At 43.9% G+C, this 16,503-nt stretch overlaps 1 protein-coding gene across 6 annotated transcripts; it reads left to right on the top strand.

Moving 5' to 3' along the window:
- Positions 1 to 3,428: 3,428 nt before the first annotated feature.
- On the top strand, positions 3,429 to 15,147 carry LOC106582751 (ras guanine nucleotide exchange factor glfB). Of its 6 annotated transcripts, XR_001323383.2 has the most exons (10): positions 3,488 to 3,607; positions 3,863 to 3,919; positions 4,790 to 5,140; positions 5,846 to 6,112; positions 8,006 to 8,296; positions 8,720 to 8,824; positions 9,064 to 9,119; positions 9,225 to 11,150; positions 12,825 to 14,599; positions 14,714 to 15,147. XR_001323383.2 is itself a non-coding variant. In XM_014166155.2 (9 exons), exons 1-9 carry the CDS (start codon positions 3,472 to 3,474, stop codon positions 12,852 to 12,854), a joined length of 3,105 nt encoding a protein of 1,034 aa, XP_014021630.2. In that variant the 5' UTR covers positions 3,429 to 3,471; the 3' UTR covers positions 12,855 to 15,147. The 6 variants fall into 6 exon arrangements, 5 of the variants coding, with proteins under 5 accessions (XP_014021630.2, XP_014021639.2, XP_014021618.2 ...); XM_014166155.2 differs by having other exon boundaries at positions 3,429 to 3,493; positions 12,825 to 15,147; XM_014166164.2 differs by having other exon boundaries at positions 12,828 to 15,147.
- The last annotated feature ends 1,356 nt before the right edge of the window (positions 15,148 to 16,503 follow it).

The following is a 16,503-nucleotide window of genomic DNA, read 5'->3' as shown; positions in this document are numbered from 1 at the left end:
TGCATAGTGCGAACTATGTCTAGGGCACAGAGCCCTGACCTCAACCCCATCAAACACCTTTTGGATGAATTGGAACGCCGACTGCGAGCCAGGCCTAATTGCCCAAAATCAGTGCCTGACCTCAGTAATGCTTTTGTGGCTGAATGGAAGCAAGTCCCCGCAGCAATGTTCCAACGTCTAGTGGAAAGCCTTTCCAGATGAGTGTAGGCTGTTATATCAGCAAATGGGGGACCAACTCCATATTAATGCCCATGATTTTTTCGAATGAGACGTTCAACGTCCACATACTTTTGATCATGTCGTGTATGTCCAGGGAGCTGGGCAGGGACTACTACCACTAACTGAGCAGCTATCTGGGCATTTCACTGGCTCCCGAGTGGCGCAGCGGTCTAAGGCACTCCATCTCAGTGCTAGAGGCGTCAATACAGACCCTTGTTTGATTCCAGGCTGTATCACAACCAGCCGTGATTGGGAGTCAAATAGGGCGGCGCACAATTGGCCCAGCATCGTCCGGGTTAGGGTTCGGCCGGGGTAGGCCTGCATTGTAATAAAAAATGTGTTCTTAACTGACTTGCCTAGTTAAATTAAAAAATACAAATTCTATTAAAATTGCCGTTGGGACTTCTAGCTGTGTTGAGCTAAGGTTGGCCAGGGTCTGTTGTATATGGTCCGGCATAAAATCATTGATATGCTTCACCACAGAGGAGGTAGCATCAAGACCCTACTACTACAGAGGGAGGTCTACATGATCCCCTGTCTAAAAACACTGACCCCTAGTGGTCTGAATATTGACGTTTTTATGAACAGTCGGCTAAATGGTACATTTTCTTTCCACAGTTTATCAGCTTGCTCTTATGATGTTCCCTTTGTCATAGATTTTGGTGTTGGCGCTACAGGTGCCAGCGGGAGGCAAATGTAATTAGTGTTCCTGATTTCAGCAAGCACACTAAAATAAGTAGGGCAGATTACATTTACATTTTAGTCATTTAGCAAACGCTCTTATCCAGAGCGACTTACAGTAGTGAATACATACATTTCATTTTCATACTTGCCCTCCCGTGGGAAACGAACCCACAACCCTGGCGTTGCATACACCATGCTCTACCAACTGAGCTACAGGGAAGGCTATCACAAAGACAAGTAGTGATGCAGTTAATATCTCCTCTACTTTGAGCCAGGAGAGATTTACATTTACCTTTTTACATTTAAGTCATTTAGCAGACGCTCTTATCCAGAGCGACTTACAGATTGGTGCATTCACCTTATAATATCCAGTGGAACAACCACTTTACAATAGTGCATCTAAATCTTTTAAGGGGGGGGGGTTAGAAGGATTACTTTATCCTATCCCAGGTATTCCTTAAAGAGGTGGGGTTTCAGGTGTCTCCGGAAGGTGGTGATTGACTCCGCTGTCCTGGCGTCGTGAGGGAGCTTGTTCCACCATTGGGGTGCCAGAGCAGTGAACAGTTTTGATTGGGCTGAGCGGGAACTGTGCTTCCTCAGAGGTAGGGAGGCGAGCAGGCCAGAGGTGGATGAACGCAGTGCCCTTGTTGTGTTCTTGATTTTAGCAAGCGCACTAACTAACCCATATGCCTATGGCAACCCTATTACTACCATTACTACCAGTACCATTACTACTGAAGTCATCAACACTACCACTACGAGGGATAATAGTAGGCCTACAAGCTTTATATTACACCCACTACAACTTATTTCACAACCATAAATAATTCAAGATGCGCAAGCATACATTTTCTTTAGGAAATTACATTTTGTAGTTGCCTCAGTCTAGAGGGCTTGATGTCAGGTTAAACTATCTATGGATGTGCATGTCACCCGCTGTCCCTGTCCCTCTGTCTGTGTCCATGCTTTGGATGTTAGAGATTGTCTCCATGTCTTCAATATCTTCAACACATTTGCCATGGGCTGTGGAGGCATTTTTTGCAGTTTTAAAATAACATTTTCAGAAATTCAACACATTTTCCTGACTTACGCCATGTTTAATATGATATCTGAGTGAGAGTGACTAGCAAAATCAATGGGGGCCCGCTGGAGGTCAGGGACCTTGGGCACGTGCCCTGCATGCCCGATCGATAATTTCGACATGATTACTAGAAGTTTAGATAGCTGGCTTTAAAAAAATACAGAAATAAGTTACAGTGGTCTGGACCTCTGTGTCCTATGTAGCTACGGGCCAAGAAGTGATGTATCTACTACCAGTAGATTGGTGCAGAAAGAATGCACAGAAACAATAAGACTTGGCTACTAGGCCTAATGAAGAGATCCATTCTTCCATTTATTCAGGAAGAATACCTTGTCACTTTGCTGTGACAGACTATTGTGTTCATTTCACTGATGCATAAATGAAAGAGTGGAGCTCTTGATTAGGCCTAGTAGCCAAGTCGTACTTATTGTTTCTGTGCATTTTTCTGCACCAATCTACTGGTAGTAGATAGATAACTTCTTGGCCGTAGCTACATAGGACACAGAGGTCCAGACCACTGTAACTTATTTTTGTATAAACGTAATAACGCTTTATGTTCCGCCCTTGCTTTGGCTTCATTGGGATGCGTACATGTGCATGCTCTTTTTACTGCTGGCTATTTTCCTCTTCGAGCTCTCACTTATAGTGTTTGTTAATTCATGTATCTTTCTCAAGGAACTACAATGCTTTTTGACCATAGGCCAACATACCGCATAGCCTAGTTCCACCAAGTAACAGAAAAACGAAGAACACAATGCCCTTTGTACTTTAGTTCACTTTATTGGGAGCTAATTTCTCTGGGTGTTTTTAAATAGCTAGAATTGATAGAACTTAAGCTTTTTATACAATGTATTTTTTAAATTTTATTCATAACTTTGAGCTTTAATAGGTAAATACATTTTCCACACAGCCTACATTACAAGGCTACAATATGCGTTTGCGAGTTTGATCTTTCCCTGTCTCTGCTATAGGGCAGCACTTGCATATTCGTATTTTCACAATCAAATCAACTCAAAAGAAATTCAGCTCCTTACATTTATAAGTGGAGCATGTGTAAAGTATTCGACACAGGTACAAATTGCTCTTGAATTATACTTTTTAAAGTTTTCCCACAAGTATTTCCACAAGTGTCAACTGAGGAAGGACAGCAGGATATGGTTGTGATTTTGAATGGAAACTAACTGGTGTTCATTTCAATTGTCATCGGCTACTAATGTTTGTAGCTGGTGTGACTTAATAAACAAACCCAGTATGGATTGCGTGCTCTCTTGGCCCATAGGCTCTCAATGCTGCTTTCAAGTAATTGAGGTGAACGATCCCTTTAAGAGTACAGGTGTGTCTGCAAGACAGGGGTGTATTCACTAGGAACCAAACAGAAGAAAAGGGGTGAAACAGGGATGGACCTATCTGAATTCGTCCTATAAGAAACTCTTGTTTTTATTGCACAATGTTTTCCGTTGTAAGACGTTTTACTTAGGTGTGGACTAATGAATACACCGGTGGAGACAGGTGAGTGTGGAAAAACAGTAAGTGAAGACTTTCACACGTAAACAAACTGGTTTTGCCAAAAGTCTGCTTATGGCTTTTACAAATGAAACATGAGAGAAGAGAGAAAAGGCTGTCGTAAGTGTTGACATTGAAAATCTTTGAAGACATGTTTTGAATTAAGTGAAAGTGAGTTTATTCACAATAGATTAACACTATGTACTCTGTCTGGTTTAGAATGCTAGCACGCTAAGCTTCTAGCATGTCCAATTTGTGTTTTCAGAAGAACACAGCCTGGGTTTCTTTCTTTCTGAGTTTTAATAAGTCTTAAACAGACATTTCATTCACTTTAATTTAGTTGTGATTTGAGTCTGAGTCAAAAATCCTCCACAGGCTTTCCTGACTATGTGATGAACTTACACCTGCTTCCTGTAGTTCTGTCATTGGCAGGTAAGGCATCTTTCCTCCCTCAATTTTCTGGCAGGGCCTTCAATGTTGACTTAATTGAGTACCCTAACCTAAAGCTGACCAAAAGGGTGTGCCTGTGGAAAGAATGCTGATGTGTGTGTTTTTAAAATGTGGGAGAGGTTGGAGTAGTAGCTCTACATTTTTGGGAAATTCCAAGGTGACAGAAACAATGACTCCTCCCCAGCTCGGCTGCATTCTTAGTCTGTGTGTTCTATCGCATAAATGAAAAATAAAATCACACACTCATCTCTCCTTCTTGTGAATTTATTCTACCAAAGTTTTGGCTTAACAACCTTTATCAGGGTGTGTGATATTGTACCACACAATGTCCAATGGCTTATCAGCTCTTCTATGACTGTTTCCCAAATGGCACCCTATTCCCCACATAGGGCACTACTTTTGACCAGAGCCCTATGGGCCCTGATCGGAGCCCTATCTAGTGCACTATAAAGGGAACAGGGTGCCATTTGGGACACAGCCTCTGAGTCATACTTTCTCTATCCAGTATCCACCTCTACTTTGAAAGTGTGCTGTTGTTTTACTGCAAATGATCAATGAGGGAACCTTGGTGCAATTCATCTCAATTTTTGTCCTTCTCATGCACACCTTGTAAAGTCAATCCACCATGACTGATCAGGAGCATATGGATTTGATTTAGTATAATTCATCTGCTGAAGACCTTTGGGGCCTTTTAAATGCTTGTAAAGTGTTTGGATAATTCCCCCAACTATATACCCCTCAAACACTCTCATACTAGTGTTATAACCTGTCATAATCGCTGTAAGAAAGTAAGCAGGTAAATAAGTGATAATCATTGTATTCCTTTCTTCTCCCCCCTTTCCTACCTTCCAGTCATCCTATCTGTCACACTCTCCCAGGACCTGGTCTCAATCCAGTTTAAGTCAGATCCAGTCCTGGTGCAGACTGGCACCGATGCAGTCTTCACGGTGGTCACAGTGTCCCAGGTGTTTTCCATCACATGGGGATACCCAGGTGGGGTGACCCCCCTGGGGCTGTGGGTGGGGGGCAGTGCGGTGCTCAACACTGTGACCCAGTACCAGGGCAGGGTCACCATCACAGCCACTCAGCTCCGCATCAGCAGTGCCCAGCTGGGAGACGCGGGGAACTACACGGTGCAGGTGGACCCCTCGCCCACCACGGGCCTGGCCCAAAACTCAAGGTTCATACAGCTCAGGGTATTCGGTAAGGAGGGAGGAAAGGAGGGAGTGAAAGAAAGAGGAAAGGAAGGAGGGATGTAGTGAGTGATGTAATGAGGGAGGAAAGGAAGGAGGGATGTAGTGAGGGAGAGAAAGAAGGAGGATGGGAGGGAGAATTACAGAAGTGAATAGCAGTGGTGGAAAATCGAGCATGAAGTGTAATGTGATTATAGCCACTTGTTTGCCCAGACCTGTTAGTGCTTGTTATTACTGTTATTTTTAGTCACAGATAGCACTTCTATCTGTATTTTCTCAGTCAAGGCCTAGCGTTTATTGGCATCTTGAAAGCCACTTTTGCCATCTGCCCCTTTATTTACCATCTGACCCTTTATTTACCATCTGCTCCCATGTCTGGATGTTGTTTCTTCTCCCAACCCTCCATTATTTTCATTAAATAAAATTAGATTAGGCAGAAAACACTAAGCGTCCCTCTATATTTTGAAGCTTGAAGCTATGTCTGTGATCACACTGTGAAAGCCCAATAATGGCTCATTCAAAAGCCCTGTGTGTATCTCCCAATCAGTCAACTACTCCAGTATTCACTAGCCTGGTCCCAGAATAGTTTGTGGCATGATAATGACTATAGGAGTTGACAATTACCATAGAAGTTGGCATGACCATAAGAGTTGTCAATGACCGTAGGAGTTATATATATATAATCTCCCTTGCATATCCTCTCTCCCCACCCTAGATGCAGTGGATGGCGTGACTATGTTTGTGCCATCAGTGGCTCTGGAGGGGGGCAATGTGTCTGTGCGCTGTACCTGGACCAAGGGGACAGAAACCAGTGTGATGTGGGGTAAAGGGGGCTCTGTTCTCACCTCGAACTCCAGGGTCACTATCAAAGGGGGCGACCTGGTGATCAACCCGGCCAGGAGGGGAGACGCCGGGGTCTACACCTGCACCGTCGCTAACCTTGTCAGTGCTCAGACTGCCTCGAAGACCCTCACAGTTTACTGTGAGTCATTGCATGCCCAGCTGCTAATGCTAATAACATAAGCTAATTAGACAGCCACACAGTGAGCAGGGCCAGTGAACAGGGCCGGATTAGCGACTTGGCATGCAGGGGTAATCCAGGGGTAATTAGATAGCATATGAACATGTGATAAATCATGGCAAAATGTGTAGGATTGTAATTAACCGTAAATTAACTTTAAAACTGCAACATTTTCTCTCAGCCTCATAATGGCAAAACGTGTAGAATAGCATGAGATTAGCTATATAACTGCACAATTTTCTCTAAACCTCACCCCGCTGCTGACTTGCCTCTGAAGCTAAGAAGGGTTGGTCCTGGTCGGTCCTGGTCAGTCCCTGGATTGGAGACCAGATGCGGCTGGAAGTGGTGTTGGAGTGCCAGTAGGAGGCACTCTTTCCTCTGGTAAAAATAAATATACTGAACAAAAATGTAAAAGCAACCTGCAACAATTTCAACAATTTTACTGAGTAACAGTTCATATAAGGAAATCAGTTAATTGAAATGAATTAATTAGGCCCTAATCTATGGCGCAGCCATGTGTGGGCCTGAGAGGGCATAGGCCCACCCACTGGGGAGCCAGGCCCAGCCAATCAGAATTAGGTTTTCTCCACAAAAGGTCATTATTACAGACAGAAATACTCCTCAGTTTCATCAGCTGTCTGGGTGGCTGGTGTCAGACGATCCCACAGGTGAAGTAGCTGGATGTGGAGGTCCTGGGCTGGCGTGGTTACATGTGGTCTACGGTTGTGAGGCCAGTTGGACGTACTGCCAAATTCTCTAAAACGACGTTGGAAGCGGCTTATGGTAGAGAAATGAACATCAAATTCTCGGGCAACAGCTCTGGTGGACATTCCTGCAGTCTGCATGCCAATTGCATGCTCCCTCAAAACTTGAGACATCTGTGGAATTGTGTTGTGTGACAAAACTGCACATTTTACAGTGGCTTTTTATTGTCTCCAGCAGAAAGTGTACCTGTGTAATGATCAGCTTCTTGATATGCCACACCTGTTGGGTGAATGGATTATTTTGGCAAAGGAGACATGTTCACTAACAGGGATGTAACAAATTTGTGCTTAACATTTTAGAGAAATAAGGTTTTTGTGCAAATGGGAAAATTCTGCGATTTCTATTTTTTTTTATTTATTTTTTATTTCAGCTAATGAAACATGGGACCAACACTTTACATGTTGCGTTTATATTTTTGTTCAGTATAATAATAGCTCAATGCCCCGGGGCAGTGATTGGGGACATTTCCCTGTGTAGGGTGCCGTCTTTTGGATGGGACGTTAAACGGGTGTCCTGACTCTCTGTGGTCACAGAGTAGTATGAGCTTAGCTATAAGACTGCACAATTCTGTCTCTGCCACATGGCAAAATGTGTAGAATTGCAGGGAAAACTGTGGCCCCAGATGCAGTGGTCTGGCTCTGACTGTGAGTAACTATCTAGTGTCCAGGGTTCTGTTAATTAGGGCACTTTTGAGAGTCAGAGTAGTCTTTCCTTGTTTTAGTCTGTTTTCTTCGGCTTGGTGCCTAATATTCTTGACCCAGCAGCTAAAATGCTAATAATATGAGCTAGTTGTTAAACTACATTACACCAAGTAATGTAACTACCAGTTAGCCACATAAGTGCATTACTAAATAGGCTACAGGGCTAATTCTCATTAGTAATAATAGCACTACTCATAAAACTTCGCGAGCCGCCTGATCCCGCATGAGCTTCAAGGTATCACGCAACTCGCGAAGCTACTAGTCATACCCAACCCCAGTAATATTGTCCCCATTCATTTTGAGGTGAAACTTTACTGTGATAGTCTGTGAGCCATAGGATTTGTCTTTGAGTCTGTCTGTTGATGTTCCTTCCCCCCTCCACCTCCAGATGGTCCCGACACCCCCGTGCTGAGCAATGATTCTCCGGCAGACTGTGTGGGAGGAGGAGCGGATGCAGTGCTAGGCCAGACGATCCGTCTCACCTGCGTGTCCGGCTCCCTGCCCCCCGCCACTTTCTCCTGGCAATACAATAACGAACCCGTGGCGTCTGGACAACCAGACAGTGGCGTGTTCAGCCTCCAGACCTTCTCCACCAACCAGAGCGGCCAATACAAGTGCGTGGCTAGCAACGCCATCACGGGCACCACGTCGGAGCAGGGAACGGACCTGGCCATCGTGGGTGAGTTATGTGGGACGAACACTGGCCTTGACCACTGCCGTGACTCATTCTGGTGACTGTTCGTTTTGGACGGCGCAGCGGCGTCCATCTTTGAGTGAAGAGAGGGGAACATTTTGGCACAGCCTAGCTCATCAGCGAAAGATTGATTAATCCAAATGCTCTCGCAATGGGAATCTAACTCTTTTTCTATGACTTTCAGCTGTCTTCACTGATCTTCCCTTTATTTCCACCACTCGTTCTCTCTCACCTCTCTTCCCCTGCCATCACTTCATCATTCTCTTTCTGAAACCTCGTTTCTTTTCTATTTGTCTGTCTGGGCTCCGTGTCTCAGACACATTATCATGATTAATTTCTGTCTCCACCTCCCTCCCACTCTTTCTGTCCCTGTCCCCGCCCTTCCTTCCCTGTTTCCCTCTGTCTCAGGCACATGCCTCAGTGCAGGGGCAGTGGCTGGCATAGTGATTGGCTGTGTGGTCGCTCTGATCTTAATCATCATAGCCATCGTACTCCTGGTGCGCTGGAGGAGAGGTGAGTGAGCGTGTCTGTCTGTCTGTCTGTCTGTCTGTCTGTCTGTCTGTCTGTCTGTCTGTCTGTCTGTCTGTCTGTCTGTCTGTCTGTCTGTCTGTCTGTCTGTTTAGGAAGTCCCCTGTGGAGCCATGAAAGTAAGTCCTCTTTGTAAGCATTCACATCGACCTGTGTGTACTATGCTCATGTAAACATATGTTTCCATGTTTGAATACTGTATGTGACAATGTTGATCATTGCAGTTGACCGAAGACAGCAGGCCACAGGACAAAAGAGAAACCCAGAACTCATGCTTACAGTAAGACACTCGTCTTTTCCCCAAAATATTATGATTCTGAAAGCACTTTATTTAATCAATTAACCCATTTTCTTTCTTCCTCTTCTATTTCTCTCTCTTTTTCAGCCCCCAGAGCCCCCTCCACCTGGTACCCGGACTTTAGGCAGAGGCCAGCACTCTGTCCCACCCGATGGCCGCGAAAACACACACACACCGCCACGCGACACTAACACACTTCAACACAATGGCCATGCCAACAGCAATGGGTTCCCACACAATGCCCAACATCAGAATGCCAATTCATTTCCACAAAATGCCACCACGCAGGACCACAACACTTTCACACACACTGCTGCACCTCAGAATGCCAACACACTCAACACCCTCCCACAGATAACTCAAAACCACCCGAACAATCCAAACATTCTCATACAAGCGGGTTCTACTCAGGTTGGTGTTAACCTTAACACACTGCCACACAACCAGGAAAATAGCAACGCACAGCTACCCACGGTTCACGTCAATCTCAATTCCTATCCAACTAATGGTCAACAACCCAACCAACAGTCACAGCAACAATTTACAAGCCCACAGGACAGTACAATGCAGCGGAGTGCCATCAATGTAGCCAACAGTGCTAGTGCTCTTCAAGTTCAAAATAACAACCCACAAACGTTCACACAGACTGGACAGTCATACACCAATCCCAGGATGCAAATTGGCTTGTCATATCCTGGTGATCCTTCACAGGTTGACCACAGTGACTTAGACACTGGTCCTCAAGTCTCTACAGGTCCTGTTCCTACTGGTTACACACACCGTGGTCGAAGTCACACTCTTCAGCGAAACGCCAACACGCAGACCTACCAGATGGACCAGGCTACTGATACCCAGCCTAGACACTCCGACCCAGCAGCGGCCAGTTCTGTGCCACGTGATGACAGTCATGCCACATCAAGTGCCAGCTCACACCGCCAACAAATGCCTTGGGACCGTCTGAGGGGCACCCCGGCGTACCCCAACAACTCCCCCAGAAGGGTACAGGCTTCCCGCGACAGCAGCTACAGCTCTGATAGCACAGAGTCTCCGTCCCAGGCTACACGATTTCAACCACACACCCGAAGGAGTGGGCCAGGAGCACAGAGCCAGAGCCCCCCACAGAGCCGATCTACACCCAGGAAGGCTGCACCGACGGCGGGCAGACAGGCCCAGAACCTCCCCCACACTCATGGGACAAACAATCAGCCTGGGGCTCCGAGCCACACACAGTCACATATCAGTCCTCATGCACGCGATACACCAAGGCAGAGAGCCCGGCAGGATGTCAGAGCTCAGTCCCAGATCACAGCTCAGACCGCTTCTCAAAGCCAGACTGGCCCCAGGCAACAAAATACCTCACACAGCCACCACAACCCCCAGCCGCAACAACAGGGACCAGGTGCTCCACAGGGACTAATAACCAACATGCCCCGAGGCACCACGCTCGACACTCAAGCTCTCGCCAATCCAAATCACATCCCACAGACACAAACCGGGATTCAGTATGGTAGGGGAAACACACCTATGATACCGCAGCCCACACAAGACCAGAGACAGACAGCAACACAAGGTTGGGGTGCAATAACACAGCCTGTTACACAGGACCCCAGTAGCCTCACTCAGACGGCTCTGGAGATGCACACACTGACGACCCCTAACCCTTTTCACAACCGTAACCACCAGACACAGGCCGCCCTGCTCAACACCCAAGCTGAATGCCGTAACCCTGGGCACAAGCGGCCCCCCACGCCCCCTCCCGTGATCCCTCTGGCTCAGTTCCAGACTATTCCCAGAGAACGCACCCAGCACCAGTCTCCAAACCGGGGCCCCACTGGCCCTCTCAGGCCCCCAGTCAATGTACACACCGCACAGAGACACCCCAACGCCCACCCGCCCCACAGACATCCCAGCGCTACCATACCGGCCAACCTGCACTCAGGAAATGGCCACCACGTGCACGCTGATAACACCCACAGGCACGGTCAACATGCTCAACGTGCCCACCCACGCCAGGTAAGTAAACACCAAAGTAGTGTTTGATATCAGAGCCAACCGTTCCGATATGTTTGATATATGTTGTTTAGCCATTTCATGTTTCATTAATTGCCACATGGCTCTCTGTCTCAGATGTGTGATCATTATGACTGTCTCATTATGTCATTCGCTGTGTACTTAGTTTCTTTGGTTTCCCCACCTCTCATTCAGTCAGCATCCCAAATGGAACTCTATTAACTTTATTTGATTGATTGATTTATTATTTAACTAGGCAAGTCAGTTAGGAACAAATTCTTAGTTACAGTGACGGCCTAACGGGGAACAGTGGTAGTTTTGTTCAGGGTCAGAACGACATATTCTGACATTGTCAGTTCGGGGATTCGATCCAGCAACCTTTACGGTTACTGGCCCACCGCACTAACCACTAGGCTACCTGCCACCCCTATAATATGTATAATATGTGTGTCACAGGTAGAGTTGTAAAACTACTGGTAATTTACTCAAGTTACTGTAATCTTCTGTCATTTTGGTAATTAACAGGCCTTCTCTGGTCATTTTTACATGAATAACTTTAAAAAGATTTATTCATATATAGTATTTCGGTGTCCATATTGCCCATGAGTTTCTAGTGAATAGACCATATGGTACAAGAGAAAATGGCCTAATTCATGAGAAAAGCATCTAATCAACTATGGTATTATTTTAAATGAACTCTGCAACTCTTCCAACTATTTACTTTTTTCACCAGTTTGGCGCCAAAATATTAACAACAAAGACGTATTGACACGGTCAAGTACATATATAAGGGATATTTCATATATAAATACATATACAAATACATATATAAGGGATATTTCATATATAAATACATATACAAATACATATATAAGGGATATTTCATATATAAATACATATACAAATACATATATAAGGGATATTTCATATATAAATACATATACAAATACATATATAAGGGATATTTCATATATAAATACATATACAAATACATATATAAGGGATATTTCATATATAAATACATATACAAATACATATATAAGGGATATTTCATATATAAATACATATACAAGTACATATATAAGGGATATTTCATATATAAATACATATACAAGTACATATATAAGGGATATTTCATATATAAATACATATACAAATACATATATAAGGGATATTTCATATATAAATACATATACAAATACATATATAAGGGATATTTCATGCTGAAAAACCCTCATAACAATGGTATTCACTAAGTTGATGGCTTATATTTCGGATAATGTTTTAATTTATTTAGATTTTTTTTATCCTATTTTATTATTAGATTAGACACCTGTGAAAATGTGAAGTACCCAAAAGAGCCTCTAGACGTCTTGTGATAAATTAAATTAAATCGTTGAAACTACGAAAGTTTCCAGTTATATACCCTCCCTTTGCAACCCTAGTCACAGGGAAGCTTGCCAAGCAGCTTTTATAGCGGGGCCTGCACTTTCTGTTGAGTGACAAGTATCTTTCTGCTGGAGTAATGACGCGTATTTGGCAGGGATACAGCCAGGCTAGCTTGGCTTGGTGTTTGTCTGTCTATACTGTACCAGTGTTTCAGTGTCAGAATTGTGTCAGTGGCTATGTTGAACACGACTTATATATAATTAAGGTCTTGTTCTTTCTCTCTGACAGCAGACCCACCAAGGGAGGCCTAGACACTGAGAGATGCCAATTGACACACACACACCAGAAACTGACAAGAGGAGAAACACAAGCATGGATAACTATGGGAGCCCTACTCTAAAGCAATAGAGACCAAGCAAAAACACATGTATGCGCGTACACACACACCCACTCACACTCTATCACACACACTTCCCGCAGTCGACTCCCCCTGCCTGTCAAGTGTATGTTATCTGTTGATTTTCAACAGTACCAACAATGAGTCACTGGAAAACCACACTGATGTGTTCTTTCTGATGCACCATTTAACCAAATAGTAGGAATGAGAAAAGGGCCTTATTGATGGCGAGACTCTCCAGGCTGTGTGTACGTGGCCTCTCCCATTCAGCGTGTTCAGAGAGAGAATGAGCCACTGCCACAACAATGAGGACTTGTTTCCATTCATATCTGTGTGTGTGTTGCTCCTTGTGACTAGAATAAACAGTAAAAAGGAAAGGAAAAGAGGACCCTTGCTGGATGGATTCCAATTGATTGAATGGACTTGGCCCCTGGGAACTACTGTGTGAAAATTCTGAAGGAAAAAACCCCTCTGTGACTTGTTTTATTTAATATTTCCATGGAAGTATTTATGTGGTGACTTTCTGTTTACAGATGCTTCTCTTGACACCACTCAATTAAGGGGATTCGCCTCGGCGCCTGGGCTTCGGAAGCAATGTTCAACTAACTATGAAGGAGACCCCACAAATGGATGGGCCGCTTATTAATTAAGCGCTTTTATGCGACTTAAATGACTCGGAAAATAATAGCGCCCATGCGTGGAGGAGGTCAGCACAAAGAAGCTGCTGAGCTGCAACATTTTCCCCGACTAAGCAAAGCAAAACAATTTGCTCCGAGACTACAATGGTCTTTTGTGTGGGGGACTGGCACATTAAAAGTGATCTCTTTTGGAAGGAATCTTAGTTTTCTTTCGAAACAAAATCTGTATTTAATGTTTTTATTTTTCTGTCACGTGGTAAATATGTTGGTACTGCCATTGCGATATGTGTCTTTGTGACTCAGGGAGGCTGTTTTATACTAAAATATATGTTCAATGTGAATACAGAATAGAGGATAAATAAGGTTTTTAAAGATTAGGGGTCTCCATTGAACATGCTTTTCAAGACCACTATGTTTTATTGATGATGATAAAGTATTTTGATTGCCCCACGTGGTGTCTTGTGAATGTCGATCATTAGGAGGAGTTTATTTACAGGAAAATACTGTATGTCAGTGTATTATATGACATTAATTTTGATATAATGTTACCTACTGGTATAATCTTAACTTCCTACTGGTATAATCTTAACTGATTTTGAAATCATCTTGGCCTCCAGGCATTCTGATCATCTTCAGCGGTTACAAATATTCCCAGAATATTGTATTTACTAGACAGTTTTTAAGTTGAAGAATCTGCACTGTAAAAAGGTCCCTTCTTAATTACAGCACCAGAGTTGCCAGATGAATACAGTAATTTTGCTTTACAGCAGAGATTTTCCTTACTGTGAAACCTATTACTGTATTCCTGCTGTAAATTTGGGCACATGATTCCATGGCAGAATTTACTGGATGAGTCATGGTTGATAGAGTGAATAAGCCTACTGAATCTCAAGCCGTATCTTAGAGCAATAACAATGAGGAAGATATGTTGATCTCTGCTTTCAGGACTAAGAATAGGAGAAAGTCCTTTAGAGAAACGAGTGGCTGTGTTGACCTTTTGAATCCTGTTTTGTATGTGCGGACACTCGGTGAGTAAGACATGTTAAATTGAATAAAATACTGTTACATTTTGCTGAGTATGCAGACTCCCTTGGGGAGTTGTTGATTTTCCACATTAGGGAAATGTATGTCTGTTTCCTCAGCTTGTTATGGAGGAATTAGGAGTTTCTGGCTTGCTGCTCTATCAGTCCCTCAGCACAGCTCCCACTTGTGAGTACATCAAATACAGCCCTGCTCCACAACTGCTAAGGTAGAAGGACTTTGTACTGTTGAGTAATGGCAGAAAACATATTATAGTTATCCTCCAAAGCTTAAACGACTGTCTGTTATTCCAAAGTGATGGGAATATGTCACGTAGGAAGACTCCATGCTGATACTGCTCCTTTCCAGAACGCAATTTGCATGTACATTGAACGTGGTTGTTTTTCTCTCCATCCATGATTTACTGTGTTTGCTGCAGCAAATTTTCATTGTTTATGTTTCACATTGGGGCAATAAATTAGCGTACGAAACAAGGCAACAGCAGTGGATGTGTAAAATCAGCATTTTTGTTGTGATTAAATTACATACTGGTGTGTGTGTGTCTCCTCTTTATCACACAGTGGCTCCACCCAGCCCTCCTGACTCCCACGTGCCAGTGCTGCTCATCGTGTGTGTAACCCTTGGTGTGGTTTTGGTGGTGGTTTTTCTGGGGATCTACTATGGCATCCGACGCCACAGGTATTATAAACCGTGGAGGGTGTCACACACAGGACAGTCAATGGACCTATTCAAATACCCTTCAAATGTATTCTTCCTTCTTTCCATGAGGAAATCACTGATCTGACGCGTTGATTAAAGCAATGGGGAACGCTCGTTTTCACGTATCCACTCTTGTACTGATCAGTGATTACCACAGGGAAGGGAGGAAAGAAAGCATCCATTTCAGAGGTATTCACGCACTGCACAGATTTAACCTACATGGTGGTAAGTCTCCTCTTCGTTTCCATCCTGATGCCATCAGGAGATATGGGTCCATGAGGATAAGTCCCGAAGTAAGACTTAAATCCTTCTCATTTTGAACACCTATCTGTTATTTTCTATTTCAGTTCCATTTTTAATGCATGTCTCTCTTTGCAGGGACAGGCTGGAACATAGGCCGTGTTTGTCTGCACCGGATGTGCATCTGCATGCAAATGTATTGACTGAAGCCCAGTAGCAACATAGGTTGTATTCCACATGGCATCATATTCCCTATTTAGTGAGAAAAATTGGACCAGCGCCCTATGGGTCCTGGTCAAAATGAGTGTACTACAAAGGGAATAGGGTGCCATTTGGAACACAACCATAATTTCAACAACGTCTGGCGTTGAGTATCACATCAGTCTGTCTGCAATAAACATTTTGAGCAGCAAAATCAGACAGGAGTTTTTATGTATTGTAACGCCACTAGGGGGAGCCAAACGTGCAAGAGAGACTTCAGGGGCCTCGTCGATTAGAACCATTTCCTTTGCCTCTAAGGTCTTTTCCATTAGATAGGATTTTACAACACTGCTCGTTCAATATCACAAAATTAAAACAATAGACTTGAGCCATAGGCAAGGAAACCCTTGGCTGCATTCAATAAACATACTGAACACAGATGAAAGTGTGGTGGATAGCAACAAGGAAATCCACAGTCATGTTTAGCTCGTCTAAAAAGGATCACAGTCAGATATTGATTTAAACCACAACAGAGAAAGCAGAAACCCCAGAGAGTGCATGCTCGGCCTATTTGCTGGCTACAGAAAACGTCAACATCCTACAACTGCCACTTGCTCTTGCGTTGATGTACAGATGGTTGTTTCTATAACGCCAGACATACTGTGGCAGCAGAGCATCCAATGAAATACGAACATGAATGGTCAACAATTCAAATATCAAATCAGATCAACAAACTAAAAATAGGCTTGTG

The sequence above is a fragment of the Salmo salar genome, chromosome ssa02 (assembly GCF_905237065.1).
Source record: "Salmo salar chromosome ssa02, Ssal_v3.1, whole genome shotgun sequence".
Classification (NCBI taxonomy): Eukaryota; Metazoa; Chordata; class Actinopteri; order Salmoniformes; family Salmonidae; genus Salmo; species Salmo salar.
The sequence above is the reverse complement of the archived record's forward strand: the minus strand, read 5'-3'. Positions and strand labels throughout refer to the sequence as shown.